The sequence below is a fragment of the Zalophus californianus genome, chromosome 15 (genome assembly GCF_009762305.2).
Source record: "Zalophus californianus isolate mZalCal1 chromosome 15, mZalCal1.pri.v2, whole genome shotgun sequence".
NCBI lineage: Eukaryota > Metazoa > Chordata > Mammalia > Carnivora > Otariidae > Zalophus > Zalophus californianus.
Window position 1 is genome coordinate 13,091,752 of NC_045609.1, and position 19,312 is coordinate 13,111,063.

A 19,312-nucleotide genomic window follows, 5' to 3' on the forward strand; every position below is an offset into this window, starting at 1 on the left:
TTATTCAGTGGATTGAGAACTGCATGACTGTTTTAGTGACAAAGGATAATAATAGGCATGGATTGATGGAAACACGAGACCCAGATACCACTTGAATGAATCAGGTCGTTTATTTATCTGCAGAGGGTGGGGGTGGTAGGGTGCAGGCAGGGTAATGGCAAAGAGATTGGCCACATTTCCAAGATGAATAAAACCTCTCGAGGTTGTGGAACATGTCTGAAAAGACAGCTGTCACCTAGGTCCTTGAGTAGGTGTGTCCTAGAGATCCTGTCACCTACCTGCCAAGTGCCCACGTCAGCCTGCAGTTAAGCCACAGGGTGGTTGCAGAGAATCGCATGGTGGGCAAGAGCAGATTACTCATCCATCCACCTCAGCTTCTCTAGGCTAGTTCAGTCTAGTCTGAGTACATTCCTCAGTTCAGGGCTTTGGAACCACATAGGGTTCAGTTTCTCAAGCATCTTGGGGAGTCACTGTAAATCAGCTGTTGAGTTCGTCCTGCAACGTCAAAGCTGATGAGCTAAATCATGGGAGCTAGACCGTTGACGAGCTCTGCTGACGAATGAAGAAACATTTTCCCAACACTGGTCTTGTGGGTTCTGTTTGTCTTATACAACACATCTCATATGCTGTGGATCTTTGGCGTTCAGTACAAGTAGTTGAAACTATATATGTCAGTTCTATAGATGTGAAAGGGATCTCCTTTATTTCACCTGTACACAAACTTCTGCTTAAAAAACATTTATTTTTTTAAAGATTTTATTTATGTAGTTGAGAGCGAGAGAGAGAGAGCACGAGTGAGCACATGAGCAGGGGGAGGGGCAGAAGTATGTCCCATCAAAAGTATCTTTTACTTTTAATTAAGAGCAGTGGTTTAGCTAAGTTGTATTCGCTAAGTGTTGGATCTCAGGTTTTGAAGGAAGCCATTCTTTGGTTTGTGTATTCATTTACTCAGAAAATATTTGAGAGGGGCGCCCAGGTGACTCATTCGTTAAGCGTCTGCCTTCAGCTCAGGTCATGATCGTGGGGTCCTGGGATCGAGCCCCGCATCGGGCTCCCTGCTCCACGGGAAGCCTGCTTCTCCCTCCCCCACTCCCCCTGCTTGTGTTCCCTCTCTCGCTATGTCTCTCTCTGTCAAATAAATAAACAAAATCCTTAAAAAAAAAAAGAAAGAAAGAAAATATTTGAGAAATTAGTGTGTGCCCAGCACCGGGGCTCTGTGAGGACACAGTACAAAGATCCCTGCCCTGAAAGCAGCTTCCGTCCTAGAGGGACAAAAGGAGCCGGCACTGAGGCCGTACTTACCGTGTGCCAGACCTGGTGTGAGCCCTTTTCCTGTATGAACTAGTAGGTAAGCTCCTTGAGGCTTGAAGCGAGTCATCAATGAGACTTTCTGCTCAGAGGAGCATGGGCAGAACCTCAGGCTTCCTGCGGTTCCTAGAACTCTTCCCGAAGGGAGAGTCATGTTATTCTGAGGAGCCCAGGAACACTAGCATTGTGTTAGGTGGTATCAGAGCAGTGTGAAGCCTGACGTAGAGTGCGTTTGTGCAGAAAAGACTTAGGATTGGCATCGGCAGGAAAGCGAAGGATGAGGCAGCGGGGAGTAAGTATGTGAGGGCACGTTCGGGGCCCAGTGCCTGAGCAGGAGCTGCGGGTGCAGCTCGGGTGAGTCCGAAGGCCTGCGCTGCCGCTCGGGGTCTGTGTGGCCTCACGCAAGCCGTTCAGTCTCGCCGTGTCCGTGCCCTCATCTGTGAGATGGGGCTACACCACCCAGTTGAGAGGCTCATTTTAGGGACTAAATGGTTTTCATACATGCAGAATGCCTAGAACATGCTGCCACATGGTAAGCATTCAGGAAATAAATGCACACCGTCCTTATTCTTGCTGCTACTCATCTGGACTTTTGGGATCCGTTCTTCAAGAGCAGACTTTCTGCAGCCGGGGCTGTTTGCCCAGAAGGGGCATTTAGCAATGTCCAAAGGCTCGTTCTGCTGTCACAGCTGGGGGTGGAGTGGTACTGGCATCTAGAGGCCAGCGATGCTGCTGAACGTCCTACAACACACACGAGCCCCCCCAACAAAGAATTGTCTGGCTCAAATTGTCGATTGGTAGCGAGGTTGAGAAACTAAGAGGAAGGAGTCACGATGAGGGGCAAAGAGGAAGAAAATCAGCTTTAAAGCTTAAGGCTAATCACAGTGTTACAGAGTCTGCCGCCATTATCTTGGTCAGTCTTCTAGATAGAATTACAATCTTTTTTTTTTAAGATTTTCTTTATTTTAGAGGGCGCCTGGGTGGCTCAGTTGGTTAAGCGACTGCCTTCGGCTCAGGTCATGATCCTGGAGTCCCTGGATCGAGTCCCTGCTCGGCAGGGAGTCTGCTTCGCCCTCTGACCCTCCCCCTCTCATGTGCTCTCTCTCTCAAATGAATAAAATCTTAAAAAAAAAAAAGATTTTCTTATTTTAGAGAGCACAAGCAGGGGGAGCAGCAGCAGGGGGAAGGGAGAAGAAGACTCCCTGCTGAGCAGGGAGCCCGATGCGGGGCTCCATCCCAGGACCCTGGGATGCCTCTAGATGCCAGGACCCTGGGATGGAGCCCCGCGTCCATATTTCTCTGTTCAGCGGGGAGTCTGCTAGCCTGCTTCCCTCCCCCTCACTCTTTCAATCTCTCTCTCTCTCTCTCTCCCCCTCTCCCTCTCCCTCTCCCTCTCTCCCCCCTCCCCCTCCCTCTCCCCCCCTCCTTCTCCCTCCTTCTCTCCCCACTCGTGCTCTCTCCCTCCCTCTCTGTCTCAAAATGAATAAAGTCTTTAAAAAAAAAGAATTGCAAATTTTGATTAATCCACAAAAATTATTACTTTCCCTTAGAACGTCCTTGTTCTTAGGAAATACATGTTTAAGTACTCAAAAGGTAACATGTCATGATATCTGCATTTGCTTTCAAGTGCTTAACAACCAACAAGAATAGAAGAGTACGTGTATACAGACAGAGATAAAGCAGATGTGGTCAAATGTTAACAGTTGGTGAGTCTAGGTGATTTGGGCCTAATTTCAGCTTTTCTATAGGTTTGAAGTTTTTCAAAATAACTGGGTTGAGGCAAGGAGGTGCTAATGATGAGACAGTGAGTGGCCATTTCGGTTTAGATTTTTCATGCCTACAAGGCTGTAGGCATGAAAAAAAACCCTTTATTTCACTTTAAACTTTAAGCTAAATTGACTTTTTATTTTTCATTACTTCTGAGTAATATTTTTTCCTTTTAAAAACATGCGATTATTTAACAGTGGCTATACCTGGGGGTGAGGAGGTAGGATTATGGATGATTTTTATTTTCTTCTTTTTGAGCATTTCCCAAATGTTCTGTAATAAATATATATTAGCTTTATAAAAACAAAAAACTTTTAAAAAATGCCATCCTTTTACACAAAATCTTATTTTTGTTGAAACCGTGTTTAATTGTACATAGATACTCATTTTTGCTGCTTCAAGCCTAATTGGGTTTATTAGCACAGAAAAAATATGATAGTAGGTGAATGGTTTGCCTGCGTATCATCAGCAAAGAATGACAGAAGACAAACATCGTTTATGCCATTTTTCAAGAGAGTAGTAGATGAATTCTTCATCATCTTAGTCGCTCCGTGCCTCACAGCCTACTGGAGTAACATGTGCAGGATAACTTTTGATAAGCAAAGCTCTTGTAATGTTTTCATCGTGTGACTCACTAAAGCATAAATCTCAGTGGGAGTCACACATTTAAATGGAGACTGCTGTGCGCTTCTCTTAAAATATTTATTTCTCTAATTTTGTATTTTCCTTGCTAGTGCAGTTGAAACCTGAAACTAATCTCAATAAAAAGACTATGTGTGTTCATCTGAGTCCCTAGAGACATAACTCTTAGTTGTATGGGTACTAACCTACTCACTGTTTATGACAGTTGAAATTCTTTCGATGTAGTCATTTCCCCAAACCATAAAAAATTGTTAAATCCAAAAATAGTATAGATTTAAGCTACTCTGTTGGTTTGGATGAGAAGTTAGAAACATGACACAGAGGAATTAACATGTGAAAGGGGTTGCAGAGAGCATGCTCACGTTGTGGGTGAGATCATTTATGAGATCTGCTTTTTCCAGCCCACACCACGATGTGTTTCCTAGCTTCTGTTTTGCCACAAACCAGTTGTTTCTCATCTGAAGAGATCCCTAGCTTTATGATGACTTTGTATCAGAGAGTAGAAGGCAGGCCTGTGACAGAAGTGAGAAACAGAGATTCAGCTGTGACACGGAGCAGGCACAGATAGAGGTGGGGTGGACACAGCTTCTTCCTTCCCTAAGCACCGCTGGCTTATAGACGTGCAGTGAAGGAACCAGGATTGTTCTGGGGGCCAATGAGGTTTTTCAGGCAGTTACTCACTTTAGTCCACATTATTGATGTTGTATCACATCCTAGTCACAAAGTAACTGGTTGGACGCCAGCAGGAGCCACCATGAAATAGCAGGGTAAATGCCAAGTGTCAGTTGAACGGACAGGACAGAGATTTACTTGTTTTGTCATCATATTTTCTAGATTCATAGTTTCAAGGCAAAGCGTTTTTATTTGGTCACAATAGCTTTTACTTTTGCTATGGTTCATCTGAAACTGCAGTCACTAAGATTCCAGTGACCCAACTGCCAACTCCAGGGGACACTTTTTGTCCTTCACTTAGTTGATTGCATTTTTCTCTTAGCTTATATGATCTACATTCTTTTGGTTCAGCCACATCTGGTGGTTCTTCTTCCTGATGTACTTCATGATCTCCTCTCTCGCCTTCCTCTTTTTTTTTAAAGATTTTATTTTTAAGTTCTCTCTGCACCCAACGTGGGGCTCGAACTCAAAACCCTGGGATCAAGAGTCGCATGGCCCACTGACTGAGCCAGCCAGGTGCCCCTCTCGCTTTCCTCTTAGATTTGATACCCAGGTTTCTGTTTGTTTTACTTGTTCTTCCTGGGCAATTTTATCCATTAGCATCTGTTTGCTAATGGCTCTTAAATCCAACTACAGCCCACATTTCTCTTAGGTACTGCATACGTACTTCTGCCTATAAAACTTCTCCACGTGAGTGTCCCAGGGGCATTCTGATGGTAAGATCATCTCCGTCCCATCCATTTTCATCTCCCCCTGTGTTTCAGTCTTGGGTAGCACTGTCTCCTTTTTCTCAGGCACCCAAACCAGAATCATGGGATTTATCTTCAATTCTCATATCCAGGCACTCACTAAATCCTGTCAGATGTATTTGGTATCATTTCTCCCAAACTTCATCACTATTCAGGCCAGCAACCTCTTTGACCTCGGCCATAGCAACTTCTTACTACACACGTTGCTGGAGGCAAGGGAAAAAAAGTAAAAATGAACTATTGGGACGTCATCAAGATAAAGAGCTTCTGCCCAGTAAGGGAAACAATCAAAACTAAAAGGCAGTCTATGAAATGGGAGAAGATATTTGCAAATGAGTTATCTGATAAAGGGTTAGTATCCAAAATCTCTAAAGATCAAACTCAACACCCAAAGAACAAATAATCCCATTAAGAAATGGGCAGAAGATGGAGCACCTGGGTGGCTTAGTGGTTAAGCATCTGCCTTCAGCTCAGGTCATAATCCCAGGGTCCTAGGGTCAAGCCCCGCCTCAGGCTCCCTGCTCAGCGGGGAGTCTGCTTCCCTTCTGCCCCTCCACCTGCATGTGCGCTCTCTCTCAAATAAATAAATAAATAAATTCTTTAAAAAAAAAAAAATGGGCAGAAGACACGAATAGACACTTTTTCAAAGAAGTCATCCAGATGGCTAACAAACACATGAAAAGATGCTCAACATCACTCACCATCAGGAAAATACAAATCAAAACCATGATGAGCGACACCTGGGTGGCTCAGTAGGCTAAGCGGCCAGCTCTTGATTTCAGCTCAGGTCATGATCTCAGAGTCCTTGGATCTGAGCCCCCATTGGGCTCTGTGCTCAGTGGGGAGTCTGCTGCTTTCCATCTCCCTCTGCCCCTCCCCCACTCACACATGCTTGCATGCTCTCTCTCATAAATAAATCTAAAAAAAAAAAAAAACGAGATACTACCTCACATCTGTCAGAATGGCTAAAATGAACAACACAAGAAAACAGATGTTGGTGAGGTTGTGGAGAAAGGGGAACCCTCTTACACTGTTGGTGGGAATGCAAGCTGGTGCAGCCACTGTAAAAAACAGTATGGAGGTTCCTCAAAAAGTTAAAAATAGAACTGCCCTATGATCCAGCAATTGCACTCCTAGGTACTTACTCAAAAGGTACAAAAATACAGATTCAAAGGGATACATGCACCCCAATGTTTATAGCAGCATTAGCAACAAGAGCCAAACATGGCAAGGCCCAAATGTCCATCCACAGATGAATGGATAAAAAAGATGTGTGTGTATGTATATATGGATGAAATCTTGACATTTGCATGACATAGGTGGAGCTAGAGGGTATTCTAAGTGGAATAAGTCAGTCAGAGAAAGACAAGTACTGTATGATTTCACTTGTATGTGGAATTTAAGAAACAAAACAGATGAGCCTGTGGTGGGGGAGGAGGGAAACAAACCATAAGAGACTCAACAATAGAGAACAAACTGAGGGTTGATAGAGGGAGGTGGGTGGGGGATGGGCTAGATGGGGGATGGGTATTAAGGGGGGCACTAGTTGTGATGAGCACTGGTTATAGGTAAGTGATGAATCACTGAATTCTAAAACCAGTATTGCACTGTATGTTAACTACAATTTAAATTTTTAAAAAATTTTTATTACTATTAAAGTTTTAGAGAAATGTATACCGAGGGCAGGAGGCTGTTTTGCCAGAAGAAAGACACATGATTAACTCAGAGCAGTCTCACGTGGCCAAGGGTCTAGGACTTAGCTTTCAGGTTCTAGCACTGACATTCCAGTTAGTTCACTTAGAGATGATCAGATTCTCATTGAATGACACTGAATAAATTCACAGAAGACCAGTTTGTAAACCAGAATATCCATTCATTCATCTTTAATGGGTGTTAGTTTATTAGAATTGAAAGTCATGACCCTTGTCTGGGAACCTGCTTACTGGGATGTCAGACACCAAAACCCCAAATCAGAACAGTGCTTGGTTTGGTCCTTGAATTTGCTTATAGGAGTGGGATGTGTTTGTCTTAGAGAGCTGCCTCATTCAGGTGGGATGTGACTAGAATGCTTTTTCTCTTCCCTTCCTGCGTCTTTCTCCCACTGGACATTGTTCCATTGCCCAGATTTCTCTCTTAACCCAGCTTTTGTGTAGTGGCCACTTGATATTTTGTTTTAAGGTAGTGAGTTTACTAATTAAGCTTCAATCTCAAAGCTCTTCTCAGTTATTAGAGACATTGTTCCCTTTAATGTACGCATTTAATTAGTTCAACTCAGAAGGCAGTCTTCTTCTTTTTTTATTGAGATATAATTGACATATAACATATTCGTTTTAGGTGTACAACATAATGATTCAATATTGCAGAATGATCACACTGAGTCTAGTTAACATCCATCACCACACAGTTACATTTCTTTTCTTGTGATGAGAACTTTTAAGATCTACTCACTTAGCAACTTTCAGATACACAGCACAGCGTTATCACCATGCTGTAAGTTATATCCCCAGGACTTAGCATTTCACAGCTGGAAATTTGCACCTTTTCACCCCCTTCACCCATTTCACCCAGCCCCCCAGTCCCCAGCTCTGGCAACCACCCATCTGATCTCGATATCTAAGAGTTCAGTGTTTTGTTTTTTGGCTTTTAAAAATGTTTTAGATTCCACGTATGAGTGAAATCATATGGTATTTGTCTTTTTCTGACTGACTGATTTCACTTAGCATAATGCCCTCAAGGTCCATCCATGTTGGAAATGGCAAGGTTTCCTTCCTTTTTATGGCTGAATAATATTGTGTGTGTGTGTGTGTGTGTGTGTGTGTGTGTTTGCATCACATCTTCTTCATCCATCCATCCGTGGGAGTTCAGGTTGTGTCCACATGGCGGCTATTGTAAACATGCTTCAGTGAACAAGAGGGCACAGATGTCTTTTCAAGTGAGTGTTTTCATTTCCTTCGGATAAATACTCAGAAGTGGAGTTGTTGGATCATATGGTAATTCTATTTTTAATTTTTTGAGGACCCTCCATACTGTTTTCCACAATGGCTACAGTGGTTTCCGTTCCCCCCAGCAGTGCACAAGGGTTCCTTTTCAGCACATCATTGCCAGCACACTTATTTCTTGTCTTTCCGATTGTAGTCACCATTCTGACAGGTGTGAGGTGGTCTCTCATTGTGGTTTTGATTTGCATTTCCCTGATGATGAGTGATGGTGAGCATCTTTTCATGTACCTGTTGACCATGTGTGCGTTGTCGTTGGAAACATGTCTATTCAGATCCTCTGCCCATCTTTCAGTTGGATTGTTGGTTTTTGCTGTTGAGTTGTGGGAGTTCTTTATATGTTTGGATAGTAACTCCTTGCCAGGTATATCGTTTGCAAATATTTTTTCCCATTCGTAGGTTGCCTTTTCATTTTGCTGAGGGTTTCCTTTGCTGTGCAGAAGCTTTTGGGCTCGATGTAGTCCCATTTGTTTATTTTCTGTTGCCTTTGCTTTTGGTGTCGAATCCAAAAAATCATTGCCAAGACCAGTGTCAGGGAACTTACCACCTGGGTTTTATTCTAGGAGTTTTATGGTGTCAGGTCTTTTACCCATTTTGAGTTGATTTTTGTGTATGGCGTAAGGAAGTGGTGCAGGTTCGTTCCTTGCATGTGTCTGGCCAGTTGTCCCAACACCATTTGTTGCAGAGACTGTCCTTCTCATGTATACTCTTGCCTCCTCTCTTGTAAATGAATTGACCGTGTGTGCATGGGTTTGTTTCTGCACTTTCTCTTCTGTTCCACTGATCTATGTGTCAGTTTTTATGCCAATAGTATACTGTTTTGTTTTCAGTAGCTTTGTAATATAGTTTGAAATCAGGAAGCATGATGCCTCCAGCTTTGTTGTTCTTACAGTTGCTTTGGCTATTTGGGGGTCTTCTGTGGTTTCATACAGATTTTAGTAGTACTTTATTGTATTTCTACGAAAACACCATTGGAATTTTGATAGAGATTATATCGAATCTATAGATTGCTTTGAGTAGCATGGACATTTTAATAATATTAATACTTTCAATCTGTGAGCTTCAATATCTTTCCGTATACTTGTGTCTCCTTCAGTTTCTCAGAAGGCAGTCTTCATTTCTAAATAAGTGCTTGCTTCTTCTCACCTGGACCTCTGTAATAGTCCAGTTACCACTCTCCCTACCAGCCTGCCTTATGCTGTTCTGCTACTGGAGTGACCTTTTAAAATTGCAGCTAGGATTGCATCACTCTTGTGCTTGCAAACGGAAGTGCTTCCCCCGCCTTCGAGATGGAGGACAGACTCTCTATTCCGGCAGGCAGTGCTGACAGGAGCCTACCTTCCACGTCTCCTTTCCTCAGCCTGGGGCTTAGGCAGCACTAAACTGCTTCACACTTTTCTGAACGTGCAGTGCATTTCCATCTGCCTTTTGATGAGTGCTTTGGTCCGCCTCTCCCTTTCCTGACTCAGATGCCTGCAAGACTCTACTCCATTCTCACAGTCAGCTGAAATTCTGGCTCTCCTCCTCAGGCCCCTTTCCTTTGTTACTGACCCTAGCAGGGTTTATTACGAGGATTTGAAGATAGGAGCTATTTGACTCTTTTAAATCTTCGAGTAGCCCACAGCCTGCTACATAGTAGACACTTAAAAGTTTAAATAACGCCTCATGTCTGGAAGACGATTGACCCCAAATTTATTTCGTTGTATACATATGTTTAAAAATTTTTTTTCGTGATCATGAAAGTATGAAAATATATGAAAGGAATACATATCCACTCTTGAAAACTTGACTACGTATGGAAAGGTTAGAGGAATATGATATCCACGTTTCCCAGCATATTTGGTATATTTCTCCCTAGGCTTTTTTTTTTTTTCCTTTTCTGGGCATACATCTGTAAGAATGTTTTAGGGAATTGAGGTTCAATGTCAAGAAGACTAGAGAGTTAAGGCTTTCCAAGGAGAGTATAGAAATAATCACTGCCTGGGGCGCCTGGGTGGCTCAGTTGTTAAGTGACTGCCTTCGGCTCAGGTCATGATCCCTGGGTCCTGGGATTGAGCCCCGCATTGGGCTCCGTGCTCAGCGGGGAGCCTGCTTCTTCCTCTCCCACTCCCCCTGCTTGTGTTCCCTCTCTCGCTGTCTCTCTCTCTCTGTCAAAATATAAATAAAAAGTCTTAAAAAAAAAGAAATAATCAGCGCCCATTTCCAAGATAAGACAACGAGATCTTTTAAAGGGGGCCTTCACTTTCTGCATTACTTCTAGCGGTCATAAAGCTCTGTTTCACTGAGCAAAGACCCTGCATGCCGCACACATGTCATCATTAACCCCCGGCCCTGCCCCGTGAGGTAGGCGTTGCTTTCTCTGTGCTCCAGGTCAGGCAGTGACCATCCACAGTGTATCTGTGACGCCTGCCCTTAGGAACTCTGGGGCTCCTCAAAGTGCATCAGGAGCAGTGCAGGCTAAGGATCCATTAGCTAAATATAAGGTGACAGACTGCCTGAAGAATCCCGACTCTTAGTGTTTTTATCTGTTTCGTAGAAAAGTTGTAATGCTTTACAAAAAGCTTGCAAACCACTGGCCTTGCTTACTGGACAAGTTCAATTTTGTATAGTGCCCTTATAATGCTGGCTAACTGAGACGTTACTGTACCATGCTTTATCTCTTAATTTTAGTATGTGAAAGTTTTTAAAGAATATTAAAGCTGTATCTTTTGTCTGGTGTTGTAGACCAAAAATCATTCCAATTAATTTTGAGTTTAACATTATTAAGTAAATATTTTTCAAGTGCCTGTTATGCATATCAGGCCATTCTAGGTGCCGGGGGTATGGGGTCAATAAAACAGACAAAATCCCTGCTCTCATGGTGCTTGCGTTCTAGTGGGAAAAGTTAGTTTGACGCTAGGAAAATAAACAGGAAATATCAGAGTGATAAGTGGTTTTAGGAAAAGAAGACAGGCTGATGTGATAGAGAAGAATTGGATGCTGCTGCCTTCTGTTGGATCTCTGGAGCAAGCCAGAGGGGCTGACAGTGGGGATGGCCCGAGCAGCACAAAGGAGCAGCTGAGCCCCCATGGAGAAATTAGAAGACACTAGAATTTAAATGTGTGTGAAACCTTCGGGCATGGAGTGTAACTTTCTAAGCCCAGAACTTAATAGTAATCACAAACAAAAAGCTTGTCAGATTTGACAGGATAAAACTTATGATGGAGCTTTTAAGTTTAAAAAAAAGAGGGCGCCTGGTGGCTCAGTTGGTTAAGCGACTGCCTTCGGCTCAGGTCATGATCCTGGAGTCCCGGGATCAAGTCCCACATCGGGCTCCCTGCTCAGCAGGGAGTCTGCTTCTCCCTCTGACCCTCTTCCCTCTTGTGCTCTCTATCTCTCATTCTCTCTCTCTCAAATAAATAAATAAAATCTTTAAAAAAAAATAAAAAAAAGAAAAGTGGCAATTCTGAAAAAAGTATTTTAGAATATAACATATACACAGAATTATTTATTACAAGATAACATAGATTAATAAAAATAGGAAAACTCAGTAGCTAAATGGCAAAGAAGCATGGGTCAGTAATTCTCAGAAAAGACTATATAATTTATAAACATCATTAGAAATCAAAAGAAACACAATTAAATGAGGAATCATTTTTTAATCTAAATTGACTTAAACTTAAGTCTTTGCTTCCATCCCATACTTGGAAGAATACAATGCAAGTAGTATTTTTATAAACTGGGAAATTAGATAATTTCCTTTTGAAAAAAGTTTGGCATTGTGTCCCAAAATCCGTATAAAATATCTCTGTTTCTTTCTTGTCACCATAATTTCACCTCTGAAACTGTATTTTGAAACAAAATAAACATTTACACCAAAACATGCTTCATTAGATAGTTGGTAGAGTTCAGATCTGCCTGTGGGCAAGTGTTTGTGTGACTTGGGATGCACACCCTCGATGGCATGTTAGTTAGGTGTGTGTGGCAGATGGTCATACGAGCTGTGGTAGCGTCAGGAAATGCTTCAGTGTAGAGGGAAGTGCAAACAGCAGTGTGCAAAATTGTCTCTGCACTCTTAGTACTTGGATCTTTCAGATGTGCATGAAACAAAAAAATGACTCGAGAATATACACCAACATGTTAACAGTGGTATGTGTTAGAGTAGGGGGATAAAAATTTTAACCAATATGTTTGAAAAAAAATTAATTTTTCTTTAAAAACTTACCTAAAGCCTAAATGACAACAATAAAGAAATTGACTCACTTCATCTTTCTGCAAAAAGAGCTTTGAAGGTACCATCGTGTGGGAGAGCCAAGACCTCCAAGGCCTTGTGTCAAGAAATCTCCACAAAGTGACTGTAAATGATGGTGGGGGCGTTCTCCGAGTCATTACGGTAAGTCATCCTTTCTTCCTAAGGCTGTTCAGCATACTTTAGCATTTTTTCATACAGAAAAACTGTTTTTAACTTTATGTTTACATCAACCCAGGGGATGTGGAACAATGAATCTTGGGTATTTCAGAGCATGTAGAGCAGAAAATGTTGAGTCACCATAGTAAAGACAAACAACTCAGATGTTCAGTGATTTTCTCACTCCAGCATTAGTAAATACACAGTTTTGCCTTAAGATTGGTGCATTTTAAAAAGTGCGATATTTTATTTCTCAGTAATTTTTAAGCTAACATTTGGAAGGACACTTGCTCAGTAGTATTCAGAATCCTCACTCCTTCACCTTTATAGCGGGATGTTCATTAAAATAGTGTAGACGGCAGTACTGGAAAATACGATGGAGCTTTCGCTTTCATTTATATTGCTGGGATTTCTGTCTCCTATTTTTCATTTATTCAAATTTGCTTCAAATTTAAAAACAGTTTAATGGGTAAATATCTCCAAGTAAGTGTGGGACGATAAGGTGTAGGCAGACTTCAAGTGGTGAGCTTTAAATACACAAGAGGTGTTTATGGTAGTGTCACAGTCAGTCTCATTCTCCTTGATGCGCTGATGTAATGATTAGGAGGGTGCTTAGTATCTCAGTTCACAGGCTTAGTCTATTTTCATTAACTATTCATCTTATTCACATGAATTAATTCCCAAATTTGAAATGAACCTTAAGTGGTATGCTGTTACCCATTTAGAAGACCACTCCTGGCCCACAGTGGAACTTACACCCCAGTGAGGAAGAAAGACATTAGATCACAGATTCATATATAATTACAAAACTTAGCCTTATGGGTCGTAGTTAAGATCTCATCCCCTATTACCAACAGTCCTTTATTTAACATAGAATGTCTTATGAAATTTAATTATAGTTTTATTCTTTTCTTTCCTTATTTCCAAGGCAAGTGCCTTTAATATGTCGCCTCCTTTTCTATTTATGAAACTTAAAACTATCCAAAATGTGCCGGAATTCTGTAGTTACGAAGCTGACTGCACAAAAGCAAATCAGACTCCTGAGTTGAACACTAGGTTCAAATGGAAAGACTCAAATGATCCACTTTGGGGGTAAATATAGTTGTAGAGGGCTAAAGACCGCTTACACCCTCAGCAAACCTTAAACAGTAGTCGGTAACTTGGCAGCCCCTTGTAGGAAACCCCATGTACAAATAAGGGTTTCCATCATAAATGCGTAAAGCTGAAAGTTTCCCCAAGTCTTGCTCCCTTGCCAGCAAGTTAGAATGTCAGAAACTTTTCAAAAGTCCAGCTGTGACCTTTTAGATAGAAGCTAATAAAAAGTACTATCAAGTTCTAAATAAGCCAAAACAACGTAGAGTACACAATGGAAAAACAGAGCGTGCAACCTTTCCTCGCTCCTTAAAGCTGGAAACGTTAGCATCGCCTTTGGTAGCTTCCTTCACATTGAGCCTACAAGTCCCCACGGCCACCTCTGGACGGAGTCTCTACGGCCCTAAAACTGCTTTGTGCAGTCCAGCTCTGCCGAGGGGACGGGCCAGACAGCAGCCGGGCTGGTAGGGGAGTACGGAAACACGCACGCACGCGCGCACCCCCATGTGGTCGGGCCCGGCCCCGCTGGGGCTGTCGCGCGGGCATGCAGAGGGAACCCCCTCACTGAGGAACTTGTAAATCTCTAATGGTAAAAGCTCTTCCCATCCTCGGAGGCCGAGAGGACTGTCACTGGCCGTGGGCACCTTCAACAGCATCAGCGAGCATAGGGCTCTGTCTGAACGGTTTGTTGCAAGGGGCTTTCTCTGGGCGGTAGAGCAAACTTTAATAATGTGCCTAGATGTATTTGAATTCATGGCAGTTTTCAGCCTCCGAGAAATCAAAGGTGATTTTTTTTTTAAGTGGTAGGGTTGGGATGTAAAATAAAATTGGTTTTGTACTATTATGGTAGCAAGTTCAAGACTATGATTCTGTGTCAGTTGGAATTCTGAGCACCATGGACTGCCACGTGCACCCGATCTTTAATAGTAATCAAGAGAACAATCAGATAGCAGAAATAGGAGAATACTGATGTCGTCCTCATCGTGTGCGTCTTAGATGGATTTATCTGCTGTGGAGTCAAGTCACATTATAAATTTTGGCACATCAGTTTTAAAATAGAAGTGTATTTTTAGTAATGAAACACTACTTCTGTTCTTGTTGCTTTCAGGCTGGGGAGGGTGCCTTGCCTCACGAATTCATGGAAGGCGTGGAGGGGGTTGCAGGTGGTTTTATTTACATCATTCAGGGTAAGTCTTGAAAGGTGAAGGGCGCACTGAATCTCATGTACCTAATCTTACTCCATACTTTGACAGAAAAGATGATTTTTTTGTCATTTAAAAAGAAATGACACATATATCCTTTATTGATATATAATTCACATACACTTTACCCTGGTTCGCAGCATATGAGAGTTCTGCAATCATCTCCACTAACGCTGTAACATTTCCATCACTCCCAAAAGAAACCCTATGTCCATTAGCGGACACTCATTCTCATTCTCCCCTCCCACAGCCCCCTACCAACCATTAACCTCCTCACTGTCCTTTCTGACCATAAATGTAAGGATTTACTTCTGGGCTCTCACCTGTGTTCTTTTGATGTGTGTGTCAGTCCTTCTACCAGTTCTACACCTTCTTGAATATGTGGCTTTCTAGTAGGATTTGACATTGGGAAGTGTGAATCCTCCAACTTTGTTCTCTTTCAAGATTGTTTTGGCTCTTCTGGGTCCTGCATTTCCATACGAATTTTAGGATCAGCTTGTCAGTTTCTGCAAGCAAGCCAGCTGGGATTTTGAAAGGGGTGTCCCTGAACATGTAGAGCATTTCAGGCAGTGCTGCCGATCTGACAGTAAGTCTCTGATCCATGAACATGGATCTCCTTCCATTTACTTATGTCTTACTAGTTCCTTTTAGTGATGTTTTGTGATTTTCAGAGTACAAGTCTTACATTTCTTCTGCTAAGTTTATTCTTAAATATTTATTCTTTTTGATGCCATTATAAGTGGAATTGGTTTTTACATTTCATTTCTAGATTGTTCATTGCTCATGTATAGAAATACAATTGATTTTTATATATCAATCTTGTATGCTGCAATTTTGCTGGATTCATTTATTAAGTTACTGGTTGTGTGGGTGCCTTAGGATTTTCCATATGCAAGATCATGTCATCTACAAGTGGGGATAGTTGTACTCTTCCCCCCAATCTGGATGCCTGTTATTGCTCTTTCTTGTCTAACTGTCGTGGTTAGACTCTCTAGTACAGTGTTGAGTAGAAGTGGTAGAGCAGTCATCCTTGTCTTGTTCTCGCTCTTAGAGGGAAAGCATCCAATCTTCCACCATACGAGTGATCTTGAAAAATCCATGACCTTGAACTTTGTTGGCCCCATGTGGCTACGTTTGGTTTATCCTGCAGCCAGGTGGGGACTTCCGCAGAACCGCTAGACCGTGGCCATGTAGCTGTAGTGGGCTTTGTGCTGCTGGTCAGTCAGAAGGGAAGAACCTTTTCTTCCCTGACCCAGCAAGCGTGGTGCATTTTGATGCCTGCATCTGTCCCTCTGTTGGAGGTGGCCCAGTGGACTCTGCTTCCCCTTCTGCTTCATGTGGACACTTTCTCATCATAATGTGAATATGTAAACATAGACTGCATCTTTCAGAGAACAGTTTCTTAAATGCTTCTCCTAACATATCACATTTCAGGGGCAGCTGAGTGGCTCAGTCGTTAAGCTGCCTTTGGCTCAGGTCATGATCCCAGGGTCCTGGGATCGAGCCCCGCATCGGGCTCCCTGCTCCGCGGGAAAGTCTGCTTTTCCCTCTCCCACTCCCTCTGCTTGTGTTCCCTCTTTCGCTGTGTTTCTCTCTGTCTCTCTGTCAAATAAATAAATAAAATCTTTAAAATATATATATATATATATATCACATTTCAAGGATGGATTTGTTAGATTCCTTTAAAACTTGGGGTCAGGAGCATTAGCTTAGAACTCTAGAGGGAATTTTGTTGTGATGGGAGTGGCTGTGTTTGTCTTCTTGAATGATGCTTATTTAAATATCTGTCTATGAATTCCTAAGAATTCTTTAAGAAAGAAAAACTACCCTTGATGCAGTTGCTCTTGACCACCTATCCTGAACATCACCTGGGGAACAAAGGTGCCCAGTGGAATTTCTGTCTTGACGTCTCAGAGCTCCGCAGAGGATGGATTCCTATAAAAGAATTAGGACCCAGCTTCCCTGAAGGCTCTCCGTGAGTGGGGAAAACAGAGCAGACCCTGAGAGGAGACTCTTCCGGGACCCCCTTGACAGCACGGTGTTGAGGATGGGGCACACCCCCTGTTTGAGCCACTGCATGTTGTTTGAGGATGCAGATGGAGTGTGGCTTTTTTTTTTTTTAAGGTTTTATTTATTTATTTGACAGAGTGCACAAGCAGGAAGAGCAGCAGAGGGGGAGGGAGAAGCAGTGTTGAGCAGGTGCCTGATGCAGGGCTCGATCCCAGGACTCTGGGATCATGACCTGAGCTGAAGGCAGACGCCTAACCCACTGAGCCACCCAGGTGCCCCAGGACTGTGGCTTTTTTTATTTTTCATTTTTTTGAAAGCATTTTTATAGTGTTTCCTCCTAGAAGTAGTTGTATTCTTACATCACCCGAAAAGGTAGCCTGGAACAGATACATGGGTTTTACCCATAAACTTGCCATTAAAAATGGAAATTTAAAATTTAGAGATCGTTAATTTCAGTCCAGAGATTTTTCATAAAACTATGAGACCACTCTGCCAAGGAAGGTATCCGCTTAGCTCACCAGGAAGCTAGCTAATAGCCCAGCCCTGGGGAAAACTCGGATCGGAAGGTCAGGCGGCTTCCTAAGGCAGCACAGATGTGGGGCCAAGGGCAGGTGTAATGCGCCGTCTGACTGGAATATCCAGCACCTTCCCTTCTTTTACTGGTTCATTCCTGAATGTACCACCAGGAGCCTTTAAAAACTAGTTTAAGGGGCCCTTGAGACTTCTGTCACTAAACTGTTCTACAAGGAGCAGCTCCTGTACCCTGGACAAAAGCTTGTCACAATTTTTCTGTCATGGAGGCTAAAGGAATAAGGTTTGGGTGAGGGACGATTTCTTTCAAATAAGACTGAAATAACTCAAGTTGTAGGCTAAAGAAATGAAAATGAATAGATCGTCTTCTGCAAATCTCAGTATAAATTAATTTTTTAAAATCAGGATCTAAGTGCTATGAATTGGTTGTACATGAATTCTTAAATTTTGTCGGATCTTAGCATCTCTGTCCGGGCCCTACCTCAAGCTACAAAGTTAAAATCTTCAGAAGTGGAGCTCAGATGTCTGTATCTTAACAGGCTCGCTAGACAGACCTGATCTTCCAAACTCTGAGAGGCTGTAAACTCTGTGATTCTTTTAAGTAGCAACTAGACAGATCGTCCGATTTAAAATACAGATCTATTACTTTATATTCCTGGTTTTCAGATGCATACAGTATAAAACAAAATGTGTCATTTGTTCATCTGAAAGGCCTGTATTTGATTTCTGCTCTCATCTTGTTACAGCCATCCTCCTGTTACTCCAGTTTTCAAACGCTTTCACTTTCCTTCAAGTTGTTAAATTGTATATACTTTATCTTTGAAGTAAAGGGATATTACAGTAGAATGTAAGAGCTGGTGGGGACACAAGGTCATTCAGGCTTGTGTTTCTCAAAGGGTAGTCGTCTGTGGTCCCCTTGCCTCAGAGTTCTGGGAAGACACACGTTAAAAACAGTCTTGGGCCCACCCGAGACGTGCTGAGCGTTCGGTTTGGGCTGCAGGAATGTGTATGTCAGCAAGCAGTGCACTGATGTTGTCGTCCTCCTCCGCCTCCCCCTCCTCCCCCTCCTCCTCCTCGCGATGAGAATGCGGGCCCAGAAACCTGCAGCTTGCCCAGCATGTCCCCGAGCAGCAGAAGCAGAAATCAGATCTAGGCCTCCTGACTCACAGGCCCCAGGCCTTCCCTTTGACGTTCCAGAAGGTGGGGTGCTAAACTACTCTGTTGTTTCCTCACCCTTCAGCCACTCACTTTATTTTTTAGACGTTTTCTCTAATTTGAGTGAGACGTTTGAGAAAATCCTGCCCTAGTGAAAAAGTGGCTGCCTTAAATCCATAGGATTTGAGGACAGTCCCTGCACAAATGTGACAAGTGATTCATTAACGTGTGAGGTAGTAAACTGATGTCTTTAAGCACATTTTTATTATGAGACATCACAGATATACCAAAAATAGAGAGCGCTGTAAGAAACAGCCATGCCCTTATTATTCAGAATTAACCAGTGCTTACATTTTGTCATATTTGCTCCCTTTTTTAAAGAAAAAACCATCACAGACACAGTGAAGCCCCGTCCCAGCTAGCTGTCTGGCCGTCCCTCCCGCCCCTCAGGGAGGGTGCCCTGTCCTGAAATCCGTGTGCACCCTTCCCTTTCTTACTTTCCTATTGTCTGCTACGTATGTACGTTATCTTTCACTAACATGCAGTTTTGAGGAGGGTATTTTATCACGGAGGTGCACGACATCATATTGAATCCATCAGTAGGCGTAAAGGTCCTTCCCCGCCCCCCTCCCAGCATCATTTTTCAGTGCCATTCCTCTGAACATGCAAGATCAGGTTAATTCTTCTGCATGCTCTCTTCCATTACATGACTGTCCCAAAGGCTGGCCACTCCGCCGTCGGGGGGCCGGGGGCGGGGCGCGGCGGCATTTAGGCTGGTTCTGGTCCCCCCGTTACAAACAG

At 42.9% G+C, this 19,312-nt stretch overlaps 1 protein-coding gene across 3 annotated transcripts in view; it reads left to right on the forward strand.

Moving 5' to 3' along the window:
- The window catches only part of B3GALNT2 (beta-1,3-N-acetylgalactosaminyltransferase 2), a 56,121-nt gene that overhangs the window by 29,515 nt on the left and 7,294 nt on the right, over positions 1–19,312 (forward strand). For all 3 annotated transcript variants that reach the window (XM_027590048.2, XM_027590056.2, XM_027590066.2), the window contains 2 exons: positions 12,396–12,506; positions 14,722–14,800. In XM_027590048.2, coding sequence (XP_027445849.1) covers positions 12,396–12,506; positions 14,722–14,800 — 190 coding nt within the window. The remainder of the gene's footprint in view (positions 1–12,395; positions 12,507–14,721; positions 14,801–19,312) is intronic.